We start from the raw sequence: 11,012 nt of genomic DNA, 5'->3' as shown, positions 1-11,012 counted from the left end.
TCGTGGAAGATGCATCTGGCCAACACGGCCTGGCCCAGGCTGCATAGCTCGTGCTCCTTCGCATAGGAGCCACACCTGGTCCTGTGCAAGGCACATTAGTGGGCCTCACCAGACCGGGTCCTGCCGTGTGATTTGTGGAGGGGTTTGGGGGGGGGGCATTTGTGTGGCAGCCCTCGCTCGAGCCCCTCCACAAACCCACCCATAGACTGCACATCAGCCTCACTGACTCCTCACTTCCCTCAACCCGCCCCCCCGCCACTCCTCACACCCACCCACACCCATAAACTTACCCACATCCCTACTTACACATGACAGTGGCCAGGTCGTGATCCTTCCCACACTTCTGCTTGACACAGCATGCTAAGGGTTAATGACCCATGTGCTGGGACAGCAGGAGGAGCACCATAGAGACACTCTGGCCAGAAACCAGAGCATTTCTCTGGAGGACTGGCATGGTTAGGGGCCATGCCCTTGCCCTGCTTTTTTTCCCCATGTTTTATTTTGATACCTAGATATCCAGGTATCAAATTTTGAGCCTGCACTGCAAATATGCACCACAGGGAAAATTTTTATGATCCCAGCGTGCATCTTGCAGCATCTCAAACTCCTTTTGGGGCAACTCTGCTGTACTGCTTATATAATTAAGGGTTTTTTAATTTTATCCCCAAAACGTTTGAGGTACCTTTTTAAAACAAAATTATTTCAACCTTGTTTCTATTGAGTTATTCTCAGTAAACATAAATGTTGCATTTTTTCTTCCCCAATAAACAAAGGGAAGAGTGAACCGGGCATGTAGCAGACATGGCTATAAAATTGTTAAAGTACATATTTTGATGTATTGAAAATTACCCTTGTTTATTTAAAGTCTTTCATCTGTAGATGTGTGTCTGATTCAGCTTGGCTCAATAGCACCGTTGTCATCTACTACTGTTTTGTTCAATATGAAATGAGTAACCATCTCAATACAGTCCCTGTGAGGAAAGTGTCTATATTGCCCAAAATTATTCATATAGTTGATGTTTACTGGCCACCTCACTTGCGCCTCCTAAAATGAACCAAATAGTGGATGGGACTGGACTTCTCATCCTACAGATTAGGTTGAGATACTCTTCTGGCAATGTGGGAAAATTTGCACTATGTGGAGGGCTTCAGTCTCTACTGCTCTCAATTTATTATCTTACCTTGCCAGAACTAGAGTGGGGCATGTGCTAAGTTTGCTCTATTTTCACTCCTTGTTTGACATTCAGTGTAAATATGAACCTCTTTCACCTTTCAGACTACTTTTTCCCTGAAAATCAATCTTATTGGTTTTATTTTGCTTTGTGTTTTGCAAGTTTTTTATGCAATGAGGGTTTTGTTAGGTTGTACTTACCCCAAGTAAATGCTGGTGTTTTTAAAGCTTCTATTTTTACTGATTTCTCTGAGGTCACTAAATCTATCCTGCCTTACAACTCGGTGGCTCTGTAACACTGCTTGGTAGTCTGTACGTTTAGCAAGAATTAGCAGTGTTCCAGAATAGCTTCTGTACATCATTTTAGTGAAGGGACATGCTTTTAGGATGTGACTCTTCTTGATTGGGTTGAGTCTGTGGGCTAAAAAATGGCTTTTTTGCCCATGTATTGTAAAGGTGTTAAATTTCAGGAAGACGGGTAACACACAATGAAAAAAGATGCATTATATTAAGTTGGAAGCTGTACTGAAGTAAAGGATGAGCAGTTAAGTAATTGTGCATGTGTGTTACTCTCTTTTGTTTCAGCTGTAGCCTTAAACTTGGAAATATACTGAAACTTGTGTTTTTTGTTTATCAGACTGGTTAACCTAGTGGAACACATGTTGCTTTCCTTAACAATGTGAATCTTCATATCAGTGAGACTTTGCATCCTACTCATTACCTTGTGCTCCCTCTCCTGGCTGTTAAGGATTATGCACTGAGTAGCTGCTTGTCTGCTTTTCCCCCCTCTCTCTCAGATTTTAACAATTGTTACCTAGTTCATTGGGGGGGGGGGTAATTTCCTTAAAAATGTCCCTCAAAATTGGTCAGGTAATGAATTTCTCAATCTTACCAGGTATGCTATAGAGTTGTAATGCAGCTGTGCGGACTTTGGGGCCATCCTGTTCAGGCAGTGAGAGTCCTTTTTGAAATGAAAAATGCTGGAATACAACCAAATGCGATCACCTATGGTTATTATAACAAGGTAAGGGAACTCTTGATGGAAAGGATATAAGCAGTCTTAGTTGCTGCTGCCTTCTCTTCCTGTAGTGCATCCTGGAGGTAGGTTTTGAGAAATCTTCATTTAGATTTTTTTTTTTGTTCTGTTCATTGTCTGGCTACCTCAAAAATATCTGCTGGGTGCACTTAGTTTATTTCCACAGCATCATACATTTTTAATTTGAAGAAAATTCTGTATTTCTATGTAAATATGTTTTACATTTCTCTGTCTAGCTTATTCTAGTGAAATGTACAACTTCAGTACTTTACAACAGTGTGTGTGGGGGGGTGGGGTGGGGATATGGCAGTAAATAAAAGAATGAAAACATTAAAGAAGGTGGGATTAAGGTATGGTGGAGTAATCTCCCTCCCCTTTCCTCGTAACATTACAGTGTAAAATTGGTTTGCAGTTTTATAGACACCAGTCTGCTGACTGAACTTTGTGGCAAGCAATTTAAATTACTAATCTTTGTTAATCTAAAGGGCACAGGTATGAGACTTCAAAAGCTGCACACAAGCTCAGAGGGAATTGCCACGTACAGCTAAACTCCTCCAACTAATGCTAATGGGAGCAGAGATTTTACTGGAACCCTCTTCTCCTACCCCTTCCCCCCCAAAAAAATTATAAATAAGAAACATTTATCTTAGAATGTAATTTAAACGATATGTTTCAGGGGCATGGGCTCCTAAAAAGGAAAAAACAAAAGCAAGCCTGAATGTTTCTTCTTTTCCTCTTAAATCACTACTGTTTTCATTTCAGAGATTAAAAAGGAAAATGTATTGGCAAAGCAGTTGTTACCACAATGCCTTTCTTTCTGTAGGCAGTTCTGGAGAGCCCATGGCCCAGCAGTAACCGCAGTGGTATATTTCTGTGGACAAAGGTACGGAATGTGGTCCGTGGCATGGCACGATTTAGGCAGTGCCTAAAAAAAGCAACACGGAGTTCACAGGTCCCGGTGATACCAGGTAATATATGCATAGTGATTGAAATGGGCCACTTCTGCAGAACTAGAGTAAGGCATGTGCTAAGTTGATGGCAGCCAGCAATATATGATACTGGATGTATGCATTTTCTAAATTCTCTCAAATGAGAGCTGGGCTGAAGTGCATTAAAAATGGCCTGTTCCTAAACTGGTATCTAAGGTGGCATGAGGATTGAAGACTAAAATAAGACTAAAATGTCTTGACTTATTTCATATCTATGTTGTATTCATGTGACTGTAAGTAATTTGTGGTCTGAAGAGGTTAGGTTTATTTCAAGTTTCATCAGTTTTCAAATTCTCCCCTACTGACCAGCTTTCTTTCATGTCTCTAGTTCCACGGAATGCCATGGGTGGAAGTGATGGGGACACGGTGAGCCATGGTAGCGTGGATAGTTCTAATGATGCTAACAGTGGGGAGCACACACTCTTCGTCAGAAACTTAGTCAGGCTTGATTCCATTGATAATCACTGTAGCACAGGTACTAGATTATGTTGGAATTGACTACTAACAATCCCACCATCAACAAACACTTCTCCAATCTCCTGCTATATTTTTCCCCCTTTAAACATTTTCTCCTTCCTTCTGAGGCTGTGTGATATTATGAATGGCTGAATCACTTTACTGTTGATGAAGTAATATACTTGAAGAAGAAGAAAAAATGTACTATTGCTGAATGATACTTTCTTTACATTTCTGTGCTCCATCCTTAGTGTAGAACAAACCATGGCAAAAACACTAACTTTTAGAACTTTTTTTTTGTAATTGTACCACTGATAAACATATCTTTATTTGATACCACTTGATACGTACCACTGATAAAGCAGTCATATCTTGATTTTTGCCAGATTTTGAGAAGTCTCACAGCCCTCTCCTCAGAGGCGTTTACAGTTTATGCCTGCTCTTACTTGTGTACCGAAGTGATAGTTTATATGAGTTTACATGCAGTTTGTTTTACTCATTTGTGCTTACAAATAAGGGTGCAAAAGTTGCTCACATACATAATTTGAACATAATGGCTTACAGTTATGGTCCTTAATAATAATTGGTAGAAGTAATTGCATTTCTTGAATTTAGTGTGCACACTAATTACTATTGCACGTTTTTTCAAATTACCCTTTGCAAACAGGTACCAGGACTTGCAAAATTTGGGAATAAAAAGTGGAAATGAATCAAGCCTGCCATACATAGTCTGTGGGAGAGACCTGGTAATGGGAAAATGATTGACTAGGTCTGCACCAAAATTGCACTCTTAAAAATCAGAGTAAAATAGTGTACTTCAAAGAAATTGTTAGAGGTGTTAGGAAGGAGTTCACTGTTCTTATCTACTGTAGATCTGATTATATTCCACTTGTGTACAGTCTCTCAACTAAACTTCCTATATATTCATGCACCACAAATCTTATGATGTCAGTGGTTGTTGCATACCTTTCACTTTAATATCTTGAATGCTGCTTTTAAAGAGTACTGTAAGTCTAATTCCTGTTTCATCTGATGTGCTTGTCTAGATGACTGAACTTTCCTTCTTCCTGCTCTTTTACTTTGCTTCTTGCTCTCTGCTGTCTCTTGGTGCTGCATTTGTCCTTGGCTATCATGGTGTGGGGTGCAGACTTATATGGCGGGAAGCCTTCGATACACGCGTGCATTAATACTCCCTTTGAATGTTACTGATGCAGGTAAATTTCCATTTATTGATAGGGTATTTTCACTATTGGTCAAAGGAGGGGGAGAGGCTTCTACACGGTTAAAGTAATGATAGGAGAAAATAACGGTCAAATGTTTTGTCAAAATGTTTTTAATAAATTGCTTACAGCTGTAACCAAATGCATTGTTAACTGGTTAAGCATCTCTATCTAATTTAGTCTTACTTTGCATGTATACTCTAAGGAGATAAAGAGATAGCTGTAGTCTTTTATATCTGCCCAGCTAACTCTCTCTCATCTAGGGTGCAAAACACTTATCATTTGGCTTTAACTTTTGGGAAGTGATATTAAACTTATTAGGTTTGGCATTTGACAGTGGTTACATTGTATTTCCATTTTTTTACATACTTAAAGAGAGAATTTTTGGTAGATAGAGGAAATGGGTCTTAGCATGCTGTATACTGCTCTGTGGACTAAGCCCCATATATGATCTTTTATAATGGTTTATGTTCTGACAGAGTACAGATTCTTTATGGAGTCAGAAGGTTGAGTGAGTTACCAATTTGTCTATGTTCACTAGCTTATAGTTAATAAGCAATTAAGTAATAAAATGGGAATTGTGAGAGAGAGATAAAAGGCTCCTTTTTATTCTATTTGAAAGTCTATTTTCTTTGTTTTGTCAAGTTGTTTAAACTAAATCAGTGGAGCAAAAAAATTCAAAGTAGCTTAGGCAGATTAAGAGCTGCATTCACTAATGGAAGTTAACAGTATAGTATTTCTGAATTTATGCAAATATCTTACCTAACAATGGTATGAAATATTACTTTTTCCCAGGAGAGAAGAAAGATGAATGAGCAGAGGGAATTCAGTAGTAATTTTCCTGGTTTATGTGAAATTTAGTCCCTCGTCCATTGAGACTGTGCCTACCAAAGGCTACCAGTGGGGATGAACTGTAGTGTAATGTTGCAATTAGACTGTTAAAGTAGGTTTTTGTATTTCTGTCCCTACTGTCATTCTTTCACTGTCGCAAAGTTTAATATTCTGTGTGTGCATTAGATGATCTTCTTAATCTGAAACTTTTTTTCAAAACCTTGTTGTAGACTTGCTCTAAAATATTTTCTAAAATAATAGCATGTGCAACAGATCTGCAAATTTAAAAATGGAAACCTGTTAGACTATTTGTATTCCTTTCCCAGGTGGTCAGTCAGACCAGGGGTATGGATCCAAGGATGAACTTGTACGGGAGGATGGATATAGGCTTCGTACAAATGGGACACTAATGGGAAAAAAATTTTCTAAAACTGAAGACTTGACAAAAGGTTAAGTGTTTAGTTTTTTTACTGAAGGTTTCTTTTACCTTTTACAAAGCCATGTAATCACTTAAAATTCCCTAGACTGGTTGCCACACAATTACTATTGTGGTTTACAAACTGTTGTTTCTTGGCTCACTGGGTGCATACACACATACTAACTTTCTGACAGTTAAGCCGATTGAACGGTTGAAGCATACACACGTATGTGTAGCAGAGTAAACTTAAATGCGGCGCAAGATAATAAGGTGCATTATTTGAGTCACATTAGTTAAGTTGACTTAGCTCACAAGATGGCTACAAGCATAGAGGTGTACATGTGTGTGCTCCAGTGTGGCTTATTGTAAGTCTCCTTGGGCACTTTTACACATGCTTCAGGGGTGTGGGGGACTGTGCTTGAATTAGAGCGGCTCTGAAAGCCAGTCTAATTAAAGCACCACTGCATCTCATTTATCAATGTCCTCACTCTTAAAAATGGTGGAGGGGCACTTGAACTAAAGCTCATTTGACAAGCTTTAGTTCAAGTGTCCTCGCTGCCATTTTTAAGCATGAGGATGCTGAAACACAAGACACAGGAGGCTGCTGGAGCACAGTAATTGCCAGCAGATTCGATTAATTGAGCCTGCTTCAACATGCTGGAATTCCAGTGCTTCAGAGCAGCTTTCCTGCTCATGTATAGCCACCCCTTATTTTAAGTCACCTTAGTACATCTGTACACACTCACTTTTTCTTGTTCTTCATATCCCGTGTCAGCCTAGTTCATTTAGATTTAGCTTTGTAAGTGCAGAGCCTGCCTCTTAATATGTATCTCTTTGTGAGCCTAAATCTCCCTTGGAAGATGTAGTGTTGTCATAATATAAATAACAAAGCTACCACAAAGTGACTTAGTGGTTAATTGTGATAATGCTTCTCACTAGCTCCTTGTCTTATAATGCTACTTTCACTAGCTTCTTCTCTTGTGCATAAGTTTGTGTATCTGGTTGAAGCCTACCATGATTGGCTTAGTGGTAGGAGTGTTTTCATGTCACACTTGGGTATTTTAGTTGAGTTGTATCATTGTTCCTTTGAATCATGGTTGTTCTTGCCTAAGCTATGAGCAGTAATACCAAAGGACAATAATGAGAGAAAACCCTAAATACTTTGTGTGTTCATTATTTTTATGGGTCCTGTTATTAGTTTACTTTAGAAATTCTCCTGGAAGAAACATATTAACTTTTTTCTTTGTTCCAGTGCATAGAATGTAAGTGGTCCAAAACTTGTGTGCATTCTTGGCTGTGAAGCAGCCAGTACCATTTTTAACATATACCCATTTAAATAAATCCATGCACAAAAGTGTGAAAATGTTTATGCACCTAGTGTCCTGTAGTATTTCTTTCACATGCGGAAAATTATGATTAAAAAACAGCTTTTATAGAACCCAGTCCTGCAGACTGCTGAGCACTTCCAATATAGTGCTGAGTGTCAGCATCTTTCGTGAACAAGACTGAATTCATAGGTAGTGTGTTAGGGAGGGAACAGTTTGTCTAAAGTGTATCACCCCAATCAATACAGATCAAGCTATTTGCTTAGGCAGAATAATGAAAACTGAGCTTTTCATTTCTTAGAGGTCTGTGTTGCGGATGACTCTGGTGAAAAGCAGCAGCTGAATACAGAACTTCACAGTATGACAGAGCCACCCATCTGGGGAAACAGTATTGTGAAAGTTCCATCTGGCATTTTTGATGGCACTGGCAGAAAAAGCAGTGGTGGTAAGTCACTGGAGTGCATTGTTCATAATGATTCGTGTTGCTTGCCGATGTTTCCCATGAGATATACAACGTACTTGAAACCTGACAAGGTGGTCCTAGGGAGAGGGCAGGGCAGTCAGAATTCAAAGGGATTACTGGTTCTGCCACTGATTGGCTGTATAGAATGGAGTATATATTTGATTTCCCTTGTTAATTAGGAGATTTTATGCCTAGGAATCACTATGTAGGCACCAAGCATAGTATCTCATATAGTCTTACTACCTTCTGCTGCTGCACTCTTACCTCATGTGATGAGTAAGGAAACTGGTGACTTTTAGAAAAGAGGATGGAACCAGTGTGAGTCTGAGACACCCAGATCTAAACAGTTTTGTCACCTGATGGAATCTGATGAAACAAAATTACAAAGTTTGTTAAGCAATGATAAGATGATTTGAGTGATAAGTAGTATTTGTGGATATCATAATTTAGGTAGAAGGTACTTTAGCAGTGTTCAGACTTGGTGCTTGCATTGCAAAAGTAGCTTCAGGCATAAACTAAACCAAGGGCTGCCCTAGGAGGAACTGGAATGGCTCTGGGAATCTCATTATTAGTATCTGACAGGCCAATCCTGAAGTATCACCCTGTAGATATGACAGGCTAGTCTGTACAGGTGTGCATTCTGCTCTTGCTGACATGCACTGAGCACATGTAGAACTTAAATGTACCACAGAACTGTTGCTATGGCTGTACAGTGCTGTCCTAGAAGCAGTGCCACAGGAAATGCAAAAAAAGTGTAGATGTTGGCAAAAAACTGAGCAGAAGGATGATCTTGTTTGTGGGGAAAAATATTATCCAAGGAGCATGAAATGGGTTCTTGAATTTGGGGGAGAGAGAAAGTGACAAATTCCCATCTTTGCTCTGGGTCTGAGGGTGCTATTCAGACTAATACTAAACAAAGCAATAATTTTAATCTTTCCACAGATATCTTGTGACTCAACATTATCTTTGCAGGGTTGCTCTCAAGTAGACTTACTACTTTTTCATTAGGAAACTTGTAAAATGTTGAAAATAGTGCAGACAATCTGACTTTTACTTGGGCCCCTGCCACATGTTACACTTGAAATGTCACACCTTAAGTTGTAACGTGGCTACACATTAAAACAGTTAACGGCATCATAAAGCAAGGAATAAGCCACAATATTGTTCCACAAAAAATGTATAATAACTTTGTGACTGGTTCCTATGACAACATTAATCAAACTTGTGGCCAGGTGCACCACCCCTACAGCTGGGAGCTCCCAACCACGGAGACAGACCATGCACCACTGAGGTTGGGAGCCTGCAGCTGATGTGGCTCCCAGCATGGGGGCACAGGATGTCCTCCCATGGCTGGAAGCCCCACCAACTGATCTGGGCTCCCAGCTGTGGGGGTGCACCATGTACTGGCAAAAAGGAATGATGAGATCTAATGTGTAGTCCATCACACCTCCTGCCATGCACATGTGTCATGGCAGGAAGCATGAGTGTATGGATTGTGCATTAGATCCTATTGTGCCTTTACCTGCAAATCTGGCAAGGGCCTTAGAAGACTAGTTTCAGTCCGTGTTGGTGGTAATGGGATATCATGTTAATAGCCACCTGCTTTCTTTTTAGGAACTGCATCTACCCTACTCTTCATGGCTCAGGATTCCATTGAAGATTCAGTCTTTGATGATGCTTCTCCCAGGAAAACAAGTGAAAAAGGACAAAAGAGACAGAAACTTTTTTCAGAGAGGAGCTGCAGTTTTAGCAGTGAAAGCAGAGCAGGTATGCTGTTGAAGAAAAGCAGTTTGGACTTGATTTCTAGTGAAATTGCAATAATGATGGGAGCAGATGCCAAGATTCTCACAGCTGCTTTATCTGGGACCAAAATATCACCTACACATACTGTTAAATCCCTTAACTTTGACAGTATGGGTGACCAGCAGGTCCCTGGGCTGAGTGGTAATAGGACTCATATGAATAAAGGTACTTGGGAATTGGAACATAGGTCATCACCAGTGATGGAGGAGCCTGAGGAAGGGCCAGAACACCTTGAGAATGGAAGTGATGACAATGCAGACAAAGCAGAAAACCACCTTACCAAACTGCTGGCTGGTAATCAGTCCACAAATGGGAAAATGGAACCCAAAGATGCAGTGAATAAAAGGAATAGCTTGTATGGAGTTGTTAAGCCTGTAGAAAGGGAAGATGTTGAAGTGGGCTCGGATCCTTTGTCTCTGCTGGCTACTGAAAGCATAGAGCCAAAATGCTCAGAGACTGAGGAAAAGACGACACCAGTTGTATCGCGTTATCTGGCTGATGAAATAGAAAGCTACATGAACCTTAAAAGCCCTGTTGGTAGCAAATTTCCCAGCATGGAGTTACACAAGGAAGAGAGCAGAAAAACAACAGTATCTAGTACACTTGATCACTCCCAAGACAAGAGATCAAGCCTACCTTCAGATTCCATTCCACCAGTTCCAGATCAACATGAAAGTAGGAAGAGCCCTTCAGTTTCCAGGTCCAAAACCTTTGCTGGGCGACCAAAACAACCGTCCCGTTCACGAGCGCAGAAGGAACGGTCTTCATCTGTAACGGGGCTGGGTCATTCTCCTCAGCATGGCTCACTGGGGTCTGTGGTTACGACTTTATCCAGTCTGAAGTTAGATAACATACTTTCTGGACCGAAAATAGACGTTCTGAAGTCAGGCATGAAACAAGCAGCTAACGTAGCCAGTAAGATGTGGGGAGCTGTAACCTCAGCCTACAACTACGCAGAAGATGAGGCAAGTATATATTCTTATGTGTTATTGTTGTAGATTTGGGGGGGAGGGCTGTCCTTTTTATTTCTTGTATATTTTTTGTGTTATGGCTCTTATTTAGGGGGCTGTTTTGTATTTGCTTGGGTTTGGGGGGAGTTGTTTGCTTGTTTCTGATTTAGTGAAAATGTGTTTTAAATGTTCTTAAACAACTGAGAGAGAACATTTTGGCTTATCTTCAGCCACTGTTAGTAATATTTAACTTGCATCACTTATCAGAAAGCATCATGAAACCAGAGCACAAACTATATTAGAAGTTTACTTGATGCAGTACAGGTTTCCCTCAATTTATGCAGATTCTT

The 11,012-nt window shown here is 40.2% G+C and overlaps 1 protein-coding gene across 4 annotated transcripts in view; it reads left to right on the top strand.

Moving 5' to 3' along the window:
* The window catches only part of DENND4C (DENN domain containing 4C), a 137,717-nt gene that overhangs the window by 96,526 nt on the left and 30,179 nt on the right, over nt 1–11,012 (top strand). For 3 of the 4 annotated variants that reach the window (XM_019517508.1, XM_019517510.1, XM_019517511.1), the window contains exons 16-21: nt 2,067–2,195; nt 3,031–3,175; nt 3,525–3,671; nt 6,030–6,152; nt 7,748–7,891; nt 9,524–10,677. In XM_019517508.1, coding sequence (XP_019373053.1) covers nt 2,067–2,195; nt 3,031–3,175; nt 3,525–3,671; nt 6,030–6,152; nt 7,748–7,891; nt 9,524–10,677 — 1,842 coding nt within the window. The remainder of the gene's footprint in view (nt 1–2,066; nt 2,196–3,030; nt 3,176–3,524; nt 3,672–6,029; nt 6,153–7,747; nt 7,892–9,523; nt 10,678–11,012) is intronic. The other variant, XM_019517509.1, reaches the window with a different exon arrangement.

The sequence above is a fragment of the Gavialis gangeticus genome, unplaced genomic scaffold, assembly GCF_001723915.1.
Source record: "Gavialis gangeticus isolate Ggan-Ray unplaced genomic scaffold, GavGan_comp1, whole genome shotgun sequence".
Lineage (NCBI taxonomy): Eukaryota > Metazoa > Chordata > Crocodylia > Gavialidae > Gavialis > Gavialis gangeticus.
Note: the sequence above shows the minus strand (reverse complement) of the source record. Positions and strands in the feature narration are given on the sequence as shown.